Here is a 16,079-nt window from a genome sequence, read left to right on the forward strand (position 1 = left end):
AGACTCGAGTGAGTGGGTGGTGTCGATCAGACTAAAATGGCCGAGGATGGGGACTGAGGTAGCGCGCGCCACACGAGAAACCACAGCCATGGGATGGATGTCTCACGCGAATGCCATTCAGCCCATGTCCAGGCCCTGAGCCACCCCCTACTTTTGCTGCAATTTGATTCACCCGCAGGAGTGTCTCGCCCCCAGCCCAACCGACGTGCCACCACAGAATCTCATCAAATCCAGTGCCCCCACGGCCATCCTCCGCCTGACCCGGGCGCTGACAATGCATAGCCACCAATGACATGACTTTTCCGCCGTACTTGGCTAGTTTCTCACAGCTGGAGGCCCCGAGTCCCCGGTCTCATTTGTTTCCTCACCCAAACTCTCCCACAACAACACAATCCAAGATGCCAGGCTCGAAATCCACACAAACGGCACTCTTGAAGGCTAGAACATTATCCTTCACGCCCACGGTGAGTTGACATAACCAGCTCCAAAATGAGACCACACGAGATATGGCGTGACGAGGGTATCGTACTGATCGTTGTGAAATTTTCAGTACCCAGCCCGCAGCCAGAAAAAGGCAAACTCTAGGACATCTGCGAATTTCATGTATGACAGCTCGTACCAGCACATGCTACTTACACACTTGATGTCATGCGAGCCGTATGGAAATTAACAGGACACGCAAGCATCATCATCGCCCACGGCCTGAAGCGGTTCGAGAACATCGACACCGCGTTTGACCAGCTTGTGGAAGCTATATTTGAGCCGTCGGATCTCGAGAAACGCAGGCTTTTCGGAGTGCCTTATGTCTATCCCTTCGACATAGTGAAGTTGATCAAAGATGGGGACGGCCGGTTCCATAAGACATATACGCGATTTCGAAAGCATGTCAAGCAGGCCCTTGTGAGTGTTCCCACAACTTGTTCTGTAACGCTGGAGTCCTGTGAATATGTTCCAAGAACTTGAACGTCATATTTGAGAAGCTAATTTGGGATTTCTAAAGACCGACATTTCACGGAAGTCAACCAGCCCATTGTCGCAACCTCCGAGAATAATCTTTCTGGCACATGGAATCGCCTCCTGGCTAGTTAAGCGTCTTTTGGCTGAGGCGGATGGGCGAAGCCCAGTGCCAGAAGATGACAAGCTCTTGGATATACGGCAAGTAGAGGGCGTTATATTCTTACAGGACTTCCCTCACAGCCAAAGTCTTGATGTCAGCTACTCTAATTACATAGAGCAATGGGTGGATACTTTGTCCAAGGTCTCTGTCCTCGGGGATGACTGGTTGGCAAACCGAGATGCTGTTGAAGATGAGGGGATGGGAGACCGGGAGACTGATGGGAAGAGGAGACTGTTTGGTCTCAAGCAGCGATTGCGATGGATTGACGATCGGTTCCGAGGCTTATCAGCTAACCAGCATCTGTCCGGCCACACCTGGGTGCTGGACCCTCATCATCCCGTCATTGATATGCGCCAGACTTCGAATCTTCCTAGATCACATCCTGTGAATAATGAGAAGCACGCAGGCGCCGTCAACACCTTACTCCGTCGGCATCGCAACAACACTACGACAACAAGAGCGGTCACAGTGAATGCCGATGTCAGCCGCATTAACACTTTCATTCAGATCGCCAGTCCTACTACTGACAGAACCGCCCAGTCTGACCAACGCTCCGCGGTGGCAAGCCTGGTCCTCGTCTCTAAAGAGATGAATGAGCTTGAATCGCACCTGTACTTCCCAAAAAGCCAGGGAAAACTGAACAATCCACGAAACCGCCCTCAAGCGACCCATCATAGGTCTTCATCTGCACCACAAGGTGCTGTAACTGGTTTTCTTTTCCCAGAATACATCACAAGAGAGGCAGGCAAATCTTTCCAACGGCTGCGGCCATACAGCTTTCCTACTTCAAGACCTGTGGTTACGAGGTCATCGAACGACGAGGAGAAATGGCGGGTTATATTCCACCGTGCCCGGAAGTATTTGATACAAGGTGACTTGGACAACGCGGACGTCTTGTGCAAATGGTGTGTGGATGCTGGCGATCAATTCTTTGAACGGACCGACATCCCTCTCCAGTGGCGAATGCAGCGAGCCGTCATTCAAATACTGAGAGGCCAGTATCGAGACGCTTACACACAATTACGAAACATTCTCATGATCTGCTTTGGATTACTCGAAGGACCAAGCGCAGTGACAAAGGCCTGGCGGATACCTGACAAAGCAGGCGACACCGGATATCTTCCCCAGGCCCCCGGGTTTAGTAGAAGGCCAAGTGAAGTCTCAGGGGTCGACACGTCCAGATCGCAGGACTTAGAGACGGAGCAGGATATTCTCAGAAACCTATTCATTCTGAGCCTTGAGCTGTCATACAACATCGCAGTGGCCTTGACACAGATGGGGAAATTCCAGGAAGCGGAGGACCGACTCACAGAACTACGAAACTTCCTGGTGGGCACGGCATTCTTCCCAGTCCAAGAAATGGCATTGGAAGAAATGCGCCAATTGAAGTTGCTTGTTGAAGTCAACAGAGGTCTGACACTTCTCAAAGGATACCGAGGCTCATTTTCTGAAGCCGTCAGTTTAATTGCCGAAGAGGATGGCAGAGAGCGAGGTGTACAAGAGGTCGAAGAGACCAAATACAGGTCCCAAAGCCTGAAAACTTTGACTCACGCCAAGATATTGTTATCTCGTGGGATGGTCCAAGACGCGTTGCAGTTGATATCGAAGGATCTTCCTGAAATTGAGAAACACTTAGGGAGGTTTCATTTGACTTCGCTGGAGACAAGATGTCTCAAGGCCCTCCTCCTCACCAGAGCTTCTCGGGCCCTAGAGGCCGAGACACTTTGTTCAGAGACAAGTGACCTCATCAAGAGGCACTTGGGTGAACACCATCCACTTGTGCTCGACATTATCCACGTCCTGGTTTCCGTGTGCGAAATTCAGGCGCGGCCGCTTCAGGCTCTGAGGATAAGCGAGAATCTCTGTACTCGTGCGGAAGAGACGCTTGGGGCTACGGATCAGCGGACCATTCGTTTCCAGGCCCAGCACGCATGGATTAATGTCTGGATAGGCAACTACGAGAAAGGGGAGCTCTTGCTTCAAGAAACCTACAACGCCGCCGAGTCATTGTGGGGACCCACACATCCGTGGACACTCGAGTACATTCCAAAATTGGCCTTCGCCTACTCTTTACGAGGAAAGACCTCGCTGGCCAAAGAATACTTTGCAAACGCCTTGATGAATCAAATGGTCGCCTTCGGCATTGCAAAGGAAGATGCAGTCTCGAATAAGTCATTGCAGTACCTGGTCCGGGAAGTTCTGTCAGCAGCCGATAGCATCGCGATGGACGCATCCTCGCCCAGATCATGAATACCCAACCCTCGACCCAGGACGGATATCTACGCACCCTGACATTTTATTTACCTTGGAGCTTTGGGCGGAAGCGGAGTCACGCACAGCCAGTAGTCATCAGGACTTGTTGCTTGATACTCGGAAAATCATCTACGATACCAGAAACACATCAAGGTCGTTCGGAAGACTTCATGTCTTCACGTTAAGAGCAGGTCTCCGCCTCGCAAAGTCGATGACCGAGATCTCGGGGACCGACATGGCTTTGGTTGAGAAGCTCTACCATGATTTGTATCATGACGCTCATGAAGCACTCGATCCAGAGCACCCACTGGTACTTTCTGCAAGACAAGGGCTACAGACTGTGCAACTTGTGCGACAGACGTCCGCACTGACATCTCCGATCTCCATTACAGACTTCTTCATACCTATACACAAGGCCATCACTTTCCGCTTGGGCAACAATCATCCAGATGTACTTCGGTTCTCACTAGACACCTTCACATTACTCATGGTGGTTAACACTGAAAAGGCAGAGGAAGTATCAAAAGCGTTCCTGGGGCATGTCAGATCGAAAGCTGTGTGGGACCAAAGAGCTGTAGAATCGGTCAGCCTCCAGGAACAATTGGCTTGGGCTTATTTCACGCAGGACAGAGCAAACTCTGCCTTGGAGATACTGCACTACCTGAACACTCAGCTCAGAAGTTTTGGGGCTGAGCTAAATGATGACGATCCGCTCTATGAGATTGGCAAAAGAATCACCCAGGCTGAGGGTATTGTGCGAAAGGCAACAGAGGGCCCCTCAAATGGTGATCCAGAGGAAGAAGGAATGTGATGGGACATATCCCTGGTGAACCGGGGCGCAAGTCTCCGAGCTGGCCTTGAGCTATTGATGGCATTGTGGACCTGCAGAGTCCGACCGATGTTCCAGGTGACAGATCAGTGATGACAGCGATGCAGATTGCATGCAGAGTAAGTCTTTGCCCTCCTAACTTCTTCACATTGAACATGGTAACTGATGGCCTCGACGCCCAGAACTAAGCTTGCTCGCATGAGCACACGCGCTTCGATCTGGGTCTGGTCTGATTACCTTAACTCATCGGGTCTCCTGGCGCCTCACGCACCACTGATACAAGACCACGTTAAACGACCGGCATTTCACCAGACATGGTGTGCGATCATCAAATGAGACTTACCCGGTGCAGAAAACAGGAAGTAATTGCATCTTTGGAAAACCCGTGAATCAGGCTGAGTAAGATGCCGACCGAGAGGAACTGATCGTGGTCGGCCGAGAAAAGACGGATGAACGATCGCTGTAGAATAAGCTGTGAGAACAACAGGTCACATCATATATAACACCCGAGAGATTTGTATTCTAAGCAGTCTTTATTTGTATCCGTGGGTTGCGGATATCCAGGAATTGTTGCATCAAAACCAGAGTCCATGTCAACCGCCTGAGAGGGACCCCATTTGCTAGAAATCGAGATACTGCGTCGGGCGAATGCGCAACTCACCGAAGTTTTTTCTATTCCTCAAAGCTCATGTTTATGTCTGCTCATCAAACTATATCCATGACTGTATAGCAAAGGACCACATAGGGTAATCTTTACTGTCGGCATCACTATGAACAGACGTACGCCTTGGGGTCACGTAGCTACGGCTGGGTGGTGGCCGTCAGACACGCTAACTTGTCGCTCGCCGCGAAGATTCAAGACGCTATGACTCGTTTTTCCGATGAGCTGCCACTGAGTGCAGCGAGATGATGGGCCGCTGATTGAAGATACGGGTTGGAGTAAATCAATAGCGCTCCTACACTACTACGGTGCTACCAGGTCTGGCTGTGCACGAGTCACTAGTTTTGAAGGAGAGCATAGGACCTTTCAGACCGAGATGTGATGTTTTTGACCCGATGTTTGCGGACGTCTGCAACCATCTTTGGGAGCAAATTATGCAGGATATAGAGAGTATAACATATCGATCAAAAACACACACAACGGACTATCCTAGGGAACGGTCACAACATCCCATAGGCGATGATACTGCTGGACTTTTGCTAATATTCATACGAGATGGCGATGCCTTCATACAATGTTCGGGCTAGTTCTCGACAACGTGGATCATTCTCTGTAACCAGGCTGCTCCTCTGGAAAACAACTCCCCAAAAGACGTCTTGGCCGGCAAGGCTGTTCACAAAGCAGTTCGCAAGGCAGCGTTCTAATGAGCGCAATCTCTGCACCATTCTCCGATCTCGTTTACTACTTACCTTCATGTGTATACAAAACTTTCCTCACCAAACGCAATCATCTTTGGCGATTTTCACGAGGATTTGCTCTCGCTTGATGAAATCCGAAGGGTTTAATAGACCGTTGCCCAAAATGCAACATCGAGATTGCCCTGACTAAAAAGTACGCCACAGGGCACCATATCCGGGTTTTCGATGCTTTTGAGGGCCTCGGGACGCATGATGTGGTATCATCTGTGATCGTGTCAGATCTGCTAGTTAGGTGCCATCGCCACGGACGAACCTCCTAGCCACCTCAAATCGCCGGCTAGCCTACCCAGTAATAAACGGCAGACAAATTCTCCTCCAACGATATCTTCGCATTCTTCCCCGCAATCGAAGCCATCGGCATGCAGCCTCCGGTTGTTGAACAAGCATACTTCCAACTTTGAATTATTGCTAGACTATGACCGTACTGTCAAACTAGGACCCTGCTTGTGGAGCGTAGTCCTTTTGACCTTGCCCTGTATACTGCCTTGTCAACTGTTTAAGGTATATCGAAGGCAATGAGGGCCTGGTCGTTGCCCAACACTCGTTGGGCATGACACAGTACGTACAATATTTCCATAGTCAATCCTCAATTTTCTCGGATCCATAAGGATTTATAAAACAAATTTGGGGGCCTTAAAAGCGGTGCCCAAGGTACCGGCCGAGGTAAGATGAGGATGGTAGGACAAGGGTTGTCCCATGTTTCACCTTCGCAGTTCGATGTTTGCACTGGCAAGGGGACCCAACGCTATAAGACGATGCCAAGACGTCCACGACAGGCTCTCAGTCATCTGGTTTTATACAACCTGCATGCGGGCGCAACAGAGCCATTTGGGCTAGACTTCGCACATGACCAACTGCCCTGTTTATGACCGAGAAGTCGCAGCTGGAGTGCCGGAAACCCTACACACAGGTGGCCGTCTTTTCCGGGGTCTCCTAGATGTTGTCAATGCCCCTTCCCATCACATCAGTTTGCCATCCTGATTCCCCGCCCACATAGCGAGCCTCGGAATGTAACGAGCCGTCGAAGTGGACCTCGCCTGCACCACATGCAGTTTACTGGCCCGTGGGAAGCCGCTGCGCAGATGGGCGAAACATGTTATTACTGACGCGTCCAGTGGAGGAGATCCCGTAGCTGCAGACGCCCCTGGGGCTGTGGTGGTGGTGTTCGTCTCTCGAGAGTTAGAAATATTCAAAGCCTTCTCTGGAAGATTTTTTTATTCGTGCAATTTTGAAGTCCGCCAGTTTACGCCATGGATAGCGAGGTCGACATCATCTTGAGCAATGAGCTCGTGTGCTTCCAAGACAAGCTCATCTAATATGGCAATGAGAGGGCTTCATATATGGGGACATATAAGGACGACGTAGAGACCCTCCATGACCAAGAACTGTCTCGAAAACTCCAGATCAACATCCTGCCAGCCTCTTGCCGAACACTCGCTCCAATACCGCAACTACTGCTCCTGAACAACGAAGATGAAGCAGACTTTGATTCTGTCTACCTTGGCCTTTCTGGCGTCCTGTGTCGCAGCCTCGCCTACTCCCACCGTCCAAGATGATGCCGTCGTAGACCCACGCAGCATCGAGAAGAGGGCTGCTATCACCGACGCCGCTGACGTCGGCTACGCCACTCAGAACGGAGGGTATGCACATAATTTGTCCATCCCATTGCTATCATGGTGCAGTTTGACTGATACCATCTTTCCAGAACCACTGGAGGCCGTGGAGGCACCACCACCACTGTGTCTACTTTGGCCCAGTTCACAGCTGCCGCTGGTTCCAGCAGCGCGGCCATCATTGTCGTCAGCGGAGCCATCTCGGGATCCGCCAAGGTCAAGGTCACCTCTAACAAGTCCATTATCGGCAAGTCCGGCGCCTGTACGTATTAAACCTTCCTGACGGAAAGGAAGTTCCTTTGACATGACTGACCAGAATTGAATGGCAGCACTCACTGGCGTTGGTCTGACCATCAACGGACAATCTAACGTCATTGTGCGAAACTTGAAGATCAGCAAGGTCCTCGCTGACAACGGTGATGCAATCACCATTCAAGCATCCAAGAACGTATGGGTCGACCACGTTGATTTGTCCAGCGACCTGGACCACGACAAGGACTACTACGACGGCTTGGTCGATGTGACCCACGCCAGCGAGTGGGTGACCATCTCAAACAGCTACATTCATGACCACGTAAGTACCGGCATACGTTCACTCAGGGAAAGAGAAATACTCCATTTTTTTGAATAGTCGGAGAGGAGATATATTATACTCACAAAGACTCCATCTGTACAGTACAAGGCGTCCCTTGTCGGCCACTCCGACTCCAACGGTGCCGAAGACACCGGCCACCTGCACGTCACCTACGCCAACAACTACTGGAGCAACATCAACTCGCGTGCCCCATCTTTCCGATTCGGCACGGGCCACATCTTCAAGTAAGTCATGAGCAAAGAAAACCCCAAAGGACTCTCCGCCTCCCTACCTCTCTGCGTCCAGTCGGCTGACCACACACATGATTCCCCCGCGTACAGCAGCTACTTCTCCTCTGTCAACACCGGCATCAACACCCGCGAGAACGCGCAGCTGCTGGTTGAGTCTTCTGTCTTCGAGAACAGCGGCACCAAGGCCATCTACTCGGCCGACAGCGACGTGGTCGGCTACGCCGTGGTCAACGACGTCAACCTCGGCGGGTCCGCCAACACGGCCGCCAAGGAACCCTCACGAGCGTCCCGTACTCGTACTCCAAGCTCGGCTCCGGCAGCGTCAAGAGCAGCGTCACCGCCAGCGCTGGACAGAAGCTGAGCTTCTAAGATGATGATGATGGCGCCGTCTGGGGCTGGCGTGCGGATCTGCACTACTATCGTCTTGGCCTCTAGGGCAGTCTATCTGACGGTTTGTGGGGTGCAAATTCAGGATGGAGTGAATGCGCTGCGTACCTGCATGTGGCGATCTTAGGAATTGGCGCATGTGGGTGTGTTCCGCAGTAGCCGTGAAACTGTACATATTCGCCAAGGCCATTCTAGTCACTCTTTTAACCAAAGCAGAATTTTAAGTCGTGTATTTGCTTGCCATGCCTACCATTTCTCTCAATTATGGAGGCGTAGTGTCGAATCTAATTTTGAAAGCCCTGGAGCGCAATATCTGCAATACCAGAGGCATGGCTGCAATTGCGGTCGGGCAGAGCGCTGAAGTAAAAGATGTAGAAGTGTATTTGTAAGTGTCCTGAGCGAACTGGCTTGTGTGTGAGTTGTACTGTGAGGGAAAGGAGAAGCCCAGCCTGATCCAGAGTCACCCTTTTTCTCCCTTGCTGATTGCTTGCAAGTTCAAGTCAAGTGTTAATGCAGTTGTCTCTGTCACCAACACAAACCCACCGTCACAGAACTGCCCAGGTGACATGAAGATCCAAAGTCATTCAAGATTCCTTCAAGAGATTCGCATAAGGAACACAGCATATCATGTCATTAGAATCCATTCTCAGTCATGTGCACATTCCTCAATGACCCATGCTAGAATTCAGCGGAACGCAAATAGTTCTAAGTACCTAAGTCATGGTGGCTCCTGGGATCTCGGTAAACCCTACGAAGAGGTCAGCTAGAACAGAGAATCCACTTTAGAGATATAGACTTACAGCCATCGATGTCCTCATCAACAACACGCTGCTTAGTACACTTCATCGCTTCCTCTGGGGACTGTCTCGCCAATCCACTACAGACATCACCATCGCATCGAAGATCCATGGCACGTTGAAGGGAATCATCCTTCCATCCGAAGACGTAGTCTCCGTGTTGCGAGTATCCGTGCCTGCATGTCATGGTTAGCGTTGCAGCCTGGTTTTCAGCATTCAATAGAGACTTGCTTGTCACCAGTGCTCCACACGAATGGCTGCGATCCATCCTCCGGCCACAGGCTCTTGTCATTGAAGGGCCGCGTGTCCCACATGACCTCGTACATGACCTGGGGTATCCTGACGGGATGGCTCGACGGGCAAGCACCCTCCGCACCGACCCCGTTGTGCGATGCGTCTGGTATCGGGTACGTAACGTGGCTCATGTGGTCCGCGCTGTCCGTGTTCTTCCCATCCCAGCACGTGGGGAAGGTGATGACGGACCGGATGCCGCCGACGCAGAAGCCCGTGGGCAGGGTCTGAGCATCCGGGGCCGCGCAGTTGAGGTTCCTGTTGTCTCCCGTCGCTGGCATGCAGCGGTGGCACACCTTGGGTGCAGAGCCTGGGGAGGTCGCCGCGGCGTCCCCGACGAGCATGCGGAAACCTGGTGTGAACGCGGTGACGTTTACAGATGCATCAGGCGACGCGATGTAATAGATTGTGATGCCACCATCGGCGGTTAGTCCTTCACTGGCATACTGAGGTACGCGTTTGTAAGTCCCGTTGCGCGCTCGGAAATATAGAACTGCAGTCCAGTAGTTGGAAAAGTCCTCAGAGAATGTGCAGCTGGTGCATGTAGAAGCTGAAGGGAGGTCATGTGTCGCTGGGTCCATGGAAGCATTGAAAGAATTGCCACCTGTGGCAATCTGAAGTCAGCTTTGCTCCATGAGGGTGGTCTAGTAAGACTTCCTCGAAATAGCTCTCGATGAAGAGGATGAATGCAAGCTGTGAGTGTCAATAAGTTACCCTGAAGACTTACCCACGATCTGATGCACGTGAGGCGATGGATTCATGCCAGGGTTGACTAGAGGGTCAAGCCTTTCGACAACCAGTTGCGAGCAGCTGAACCGCAACATCGGCATACGTCCAACTTGGGCGTAGCAATACTCGGCGAGGAGTGCTAGGGAGAGAATTTTCCACTGCATTGTGTACAGGTTGGGGGAAACTCGGCTGTCAAGTCGGATACTAAATGAGAAAACAGGATGAGTTCCCCAACATCCTGGACCGTGTTTCCTAAATACGAGCATAGCTCTGCTACGAATCTCTGATGACAAATAAATTTCACATGCCGTTGGGCAGTGGCTCGGCCCTTTATCTTGAATTACTTCTATATTAATGGATTTAGGCTGAGGCGGGTGCTACGTCCGCTCGCAAATCATATGTCCTCGGTCAGGATCTCTGAATCCCGAGATCGACCAGAATGCTTACTCTGCCAATTCTAATTGCAGATCAACGGTCTGAGTATTTCCCTACTGGTGTACGTGCTGATAGGCAGTACTTCCATGTTCTCTTTTCAAACTGGGGTCAGTGCCCATAACCAAAAGCAGCCTCGCAGCACAGATGTTGTGACTTGTCAAAATGAGAATAAGAGACTAATAATAGAATTGGGCAATGAAATGGTTAATCTAATATGTACGTAACAGACGTTGAGATGGCAAGTCGCATCAAATCATGATCTTAGAAGGAAAATTCTCAGATAGGCCCCTACACGGGCCGTCGCTCCAACTTGTTACTTCTCCGGAGCATAACCTAAATATACCTTTCGCACGATAACGTTGTCCTCAAAACCCTGTGTGAGACAATCTGAAGAACAGGGCAATCCAGATTTGATTCAGGAGAACCTCGGATTTGATCCGAGGAACTTAGAAGTCGTCAAGCTTCCCATAGTGTCCAGGAAACTGCTGGCACACTATGATGAGCACAACAGAAGCTGCGTTGAGGTTGTCGTCGACCTGTCCTCCTACTCGAATGTCAAGTACAAGACGGGTGATCACATCGCGGTCTGGCCCGAGAACCCAGCACATGATGTTCAAGTGGTTCTTCAGCTACTCGAACTATACGAAAAGAAAGACACGGTCATCACCATCTCACCACGTGACGGCAGAACCCAACCCAAACTTCCCACTCGGACCACCATAGATGCTCTGTTCCGCCATTATCTAGATATTTGTGGGCCTGTCTCACGCGAGACAGTTTCGGCCTTATCACGCATGGCTTCCACCTCTCTTGTCAAAGAGAACTTGTCGGCTATAACTACAAGCAAAGAGACTTTTCTGCAGCACTTGGTCGGATTCTTGAACAAGCCACTGCACCGGACTCCTCGGCGTCTTGGAAACCATTGTCACTGTCTTTCGTTATAGACCACGTTAGCCCGTTGGCGCCACGCCTTTACTCCATTTCAAGTTCCGCTATGGTATCTCCTCGTCAAGTCAGCTTGACTGTGGCAAATAAGCCAACAGCACTGGTTAACAACCCAAGTGTTACAATTCCAGGGCTTACTAGTTCTTTTCTAACCGCGCCGAATCATTCCGACACATCGGAGCACAATCTTTCATGTACGCCCACGATTTATGCACAGATTCGGCAGACTACCTTCAAGCTACCAGTGAAACCTGCAACACCGATCGTTCTTGTGGCTGCTGGATCTGGCATTGCGCCTTTCCGGGCATTAATACAAGAACGTGCACGACTCAAATCACTTGGACGAGATGTCGGGCAGATGATCTTATTCATTGGTTGTCAGAATCAGCATGACTTTCTGTACCAAGATGAGTTCAACACGTTCACGAAAGGTCCCTTGGCGGGTATCCTTCGAGTCATACCGGCATTCTCCAGAGCAGGTCCTACGAAGCAGTACGTGCAGGACTTGGTGAAGACTTGTGCCGCCGATGTCTGTGATCTACTGCTAGAAAAGGATGCCCCGATATACTTCTGTGGCTCCGCCTTGATTGCCCGCCAGGGGAACCAAACAATCTGAACTCAGGTCATGAGAGAAAAGGAATTGGACGACAGTGCATTCGACTGTTGGCGAGCACATAAGAAGCTTACCAAACGTTGGTTTGAAGATGTCTGGGGATGAGGGAAAAGTCATGGTTATTTGATGCATGTGCGGGACCATGCCACAAATGGTGTTTTCGTTTTAGTTTGACAGACACTGCAATTTCCGCTCAGAGACTCCTGCGGATGGAGAATGGAGGAGCAGTACTTCCGAACTTAGTGTGCGATGAATGTGAAATGTCTCACCAGCTATCATAAAGACTTTGCTAAGCGTTTATCGTCATGAGAATATTTACGGTGATTACAAGAGGTGCCTCCAAAGCCGGTGACTTCTTGATCAACTGCAAACATGAAAGTGCATGGCAGGTGAACTTCCAACTGGTGACAGCGTCAAGAATAATAACACAGCCGAACACTGATCAGGGCCTTCTCATTGGATACAATTGACTGTCAGAATCATATGTGTGGAATAGACCACGGGGTAACGCAGATAATTCTTGTCTGTAGCCGAATCGTAGCAAGAATTCCTCAACTACGTAAAGTTGTGAGTGGGGAAAAAATTCATTCGTAGACAGAACTCTCATTCTGATCATGGCAGCTAACTATGGCTGGTAAACGATCGTGTATTGTTGACGCAAAAGGTTGGGAAATGTCTCAATGCAAAAAGGCTCAACGAGGGGAATTCATTGAGAAGAGCTTCCTAAACTTCGACTCATGGCCGAGAATTGCCCCATTAGCACCGCTCGCCACTTCCACCCACCAGATCGACTACCCCGACACACCCGGGAATAATCGATCCCAGAGACAGGATGAACAGCACACTCGAGGAGTTTACCCCACATCACAGTGTTACCGAAGACTAAGGGTCCTTTAGCTACATGTGACCTGCCATTTCCTTCTTGGACCGGAGAGAGATCGCTGCCGCTAAGACTTCACGTCAGTCGATTGCCGAGTCTCCGAGCGGCTGGTAAAACACGCGTCACTGCGTAGCTGTGGGCGAATGAGCAACAATTTCGTCTCGGGGACAAATTGCTGCTGGTACAAATACCAGAAGAATCCTATGCCGGAGCCAACGATGGCGGAGTATCCCCTCAAACCTCCACAATGGCCACTCTACAGCTTGCAACGTGGGCCACAAACCTGACATACGCCAATCTCACGACTGGCGTAGTCGACGCTGCCGTGAAGAGCCTTTACAACTGGGCCGGGTGTGCTATTGGAGGCTATATCCAAGATGCACCCCAGATAGCACAGAACACGACCCTTGCCGCCTTTAGCGGTCCTCCGACGTCGAGCATTCTCGGCGCCAATGGGTCTATAACTGATGGGTACGCGGATGCGCAGACTGCGGCCCTGATCAACGGCATCGCCTCACACGTCGATGACTACGATGACACCCATCTGGAGACCATCATTCATCCTGCTGGACCAGTCGCCAGCGCGCTCTTTGCTGTGGCCGAGTGGAAAGCACCCGTCTCAGGCCAGGACTTCATCACAGCGTTTGTCGCCGGTGTCGAAGCAGAATGCAAGCTGGGTCTGTCCGTCTACCCCGAGCACTACGACGTGGGCTGGCACATCACCAGCACAACCGGCTCGATCGGCGCAGCGGTCGCAGTGAGCAAGCTGCTAGGATCCGACACAGTCGTCACTCAGAACGCCATTGGTATAGCAGCGACCCAGGTCGTCGGCATGCAAGAGTACTTCGGCTCAGACACAAAATCCTTCCACGTCGGCCGGGCCGCCCAGGGCGGCATGCTCGCAGCTCTGCTCGCCAAGAACAACTACACCAGCTCCCTGCAGGGGCTGGAGGCCAAGTTCGGGTGGCTGCATGTCGTCAGCACGCGCGAGAACGCGACGGCCTACTTCGACCAGCTCGGCAAGACGTGGGAGGTCCTCAAGAACACCTTCAAGCCCTTCCCCTGCGGCATCGTGATGCACCCGTCCATCGACGGCGCGATCCAGCTGCACAACCAGACGGTGCAAGAGGGCAAATCCATATCCGACATAGAGTCAATGCAGCTCCATGTGAACCCGCAGGTCCTCGTCCTCACGGGCAAGACGGACCCGCAGACGGGGTTAGAGTAGTTTTCAGTAATGAGTATTCATTCTGCAGATCGCCTACCCTCTCTCTCTCTTCCCAGAGATCAGAGGGAGGAATCTCTACCCTAAAGTAAGAAAATACATACAAAGACCTAGGTACCTAACAAAGTATTAGGTAGCCTTAGGCAGCCTTACAAGAGAATGTGTGAAAGGGGTCTTAGAAACAACTGTTGGAAGGAAAGTTCAGCATATATCACGCCACGGCCGTGGGTCTCCTCTACGGAGAAGCGACGCCTAAGCAATTCACAGACTCGGTGGTCAAGAACGAGACGGTGGTCAGCTTGCGGAAATTGGTCAACGTGACGACCGACGCGACTGTGGATAATGCGCAGGGTTATGTGACGGTGAACTTCAACGATGGGACGAAGCTGGAAAAGCATATCGTGCATGCCATTGGGAGCCAGGAGAACCCGCTTACCGTCGAGGACTTGAAGAAGAAGAAGTTCATGGACCAGGTGGCCAGTGCCATCGGCCCTGGTAGGGCAGTGAGGGCGTACGATGCCTTTACCAATATTGGCAATTTGACTGATGTTGGGAAGCTGAGAGGGATGTTTTGATCACAAAAATAAAATGGTAAAGATACAAAAATACTCCCATCATCTCAGTCTTGCAAGTTTCTTTTGCCTGTGGTTTTATTCTAGTAATTGGTTCAAGGACTACATCAGGGCAGCAATCTTTGCTTGTCTCCATACTAACACAGTCTACATGACCCTCTCCTAACCTCCCTCTCCTAACATCCTAACCTCCCTCTCTCAACCTCCTACCCACCCAATTGCCGAGTCAAGATAAGTGACAAACAGTTTCCAGTCCAAAAGGTGGGCGAAATTCAAGTTACATGGGTATGCCCTGCTGCCTGCTGTGGGACTTCATCCGCATTTAAAGTGGAGACTCTAGGCAGTACCGTAGAAATACCGGAATATTTCACAGGAAATGAGAGACAAACACCACATCCATCTTTTCTCGTCCAGTCACACATTCTACGGTAACGCCTTTGTTCTCATCCACGATGTCATCAGCCGCCAGAATGCTCGACATTGTTCATTACTCAGCTCTTCAGCGAGCTATCAGTAAAGTACTCAACACTGACCTTGCTGTTGCCACCTACGCTCAAATCATTGACAGATTACCTACTCAAGATGTCGCATGGGACCGCAGTCGCCATAAACTACAGGCTTCGCACCCTGTCGCCGACCATAGAGAGCATGGCAAGCCCAAGGCGACCCTTCCTCGCTTGGCCTTCTCGTCATTCTGCCTGTGGAACTGTTACACGAGCTGCTTAAGAAACTCGATCTCGGGTCCATCACTCGATTCTCAAGGGTCTCCATCCGGGCGAGGAGATCTGTCCAATCGCTCCCTGCATACCGAGATCTGATGAGCCATGCACCGCACGCGCTAAAAGCCGTCATCCAGAGTAGAATGGTACGCCATCATACCGCGTCTCAGCTCAACGCCGCCCTCCGGACCGAGCAATGTGCGATTTGTTCCGCGTTCGGCCCTTACCTGTACCTCCCGACCTGTGAGAGGGTTTGCTGGCAGTGCCTGCGGCGCAACCGAACGCTGCGGGTCATTCCCCACAAGACCGCCAGTAAGGTGTTTGCGCTCTCGCGCAAGCAGGTCCGGCAATTGCCGTGCCTTTTGACCGTCCCGAACTCATACGTACTCTCGCTAATGTTCTATTGGTACCGGTACAAGCTTGTCAGCGT

The 16,079-nt window shown here is 51.2% G+C and overlaps 5 protein-coding genes across 5 annotated transcripts; 4 read left to right on the plus strand and 1 right to left on the minus strand.

Annotated features, from left to right (window-relative positions):
- Window positions 1-398: 398 nt before the first annotated feature.
- Window positions 399-3,367, plus strand: INS49_007691 (uncharacterized protein; the record flags this gene model as incomplete). Its single annotated transcript, XM_043168439.1, has 4 exons — window positions 399-464; window positions 551-615; window positions 684-900; window positions 1,001-3,367. The coding sequence occupies 4 exons, from the start codon at window positions 399-401 to the stop codon at window positions 3,365-3,367; spliced, it is 2,715 nt and encodes a 904-aa protein (XP_043026119.1).
- A 238-nt stretch (window positions 3,368-3,605) lies between these two features.
- Window positions 3,606-4,181, plus strand: INS49_007692 (uncharacterized protein; the record flags this gene model as incomplete). Its single annotated transcript, XM_043168440.1, has 1 exon — window positions 3,606-4,181. The coding sequence occupies one exon, from the start codon at window positions 3,606-3,608 to the stop codon at window positions 4,179-4,181; it is 576 nt and encodes a 191-aa protein (XP_043026120.1).
- A 2,910-nt stretch (window positions 4,182-7,091) lies between these two features.
- On the plus strand, window positions 7,092-8,417 carry INS49_007693 (uncharacterized protein; the record flags this gene model as incomplete). Its single annotated transcript, XM_043168441.1, has 5 exons — window positions 7,092-7,258; window positions 7,324-7,493; window positions 7,561-7,805; window positions 7,908-8,050; window positions 8,147-8,417. 5 exons carry the CDS (start codon window positions 7,092-7,094, stop codon window positions 8,415-8,417), a joined length of 996 nt encoding a protein of 331 aa, XP_043026121.1.
- Window positions 8,418-9,156: 739 nt separating this feature from the next.
- Window positions 9,157-10,424, minus strand: INS49_007694 (uncharacterized protein; the record flags this gene model as incomplete). Its single annotated transcript, XM_043168442.1, has 5 exons — window positions 9,157-9,191; window positions 9,244-9,416; window positions 9,490-10,135; window positions 10,259-10,303; window positions 10,364-10,424. 5 exons carry the CDS (start codon window positions 10,422-10,424, stop codon window positions 9,157-9,159), a joined length of 960 nt encoding a protein of 319 aa, XP_043026122.1.
- A 2,956-nt stretch (window positions 10,425-13,380) lies between these two features.
- INS49_007695 (uncharacterized protein) lies at window positions 13,381-14,933 on the plus strand (the record flags this gene model as incomplete). The annotated part of the gene is made up of 2 exons (XM_043168443.1): window positions 13,381-14,360; window positions 14,564-14,933. 2 exons carry the CDS (start codon window positions 13,381-13,383, stop codon window positions 14,931-14,933), a joined length of 1,350 nt encoding a protein of 449 aa, XP_043026123.1.
- Between the last annotated feature and the right edge of the window lie 1,146 nt (window positions 14,934-16,079).

The sequence above is a fragment of the Diaporthe citri genome (genome assembly GCF_014595645.1).
Source record: "Diaporthe citri strain NFHF-8-4 chromosome Unknown scaffold_3, whole genome shotgun sequence".
Classification (NCBI taxonomy): Eukaryota; Fungi; Ascomycota; class Sordariomycetes; order Diaporthales; family Diaporthaceae; genus Diaporthe; species Diaporthe citri.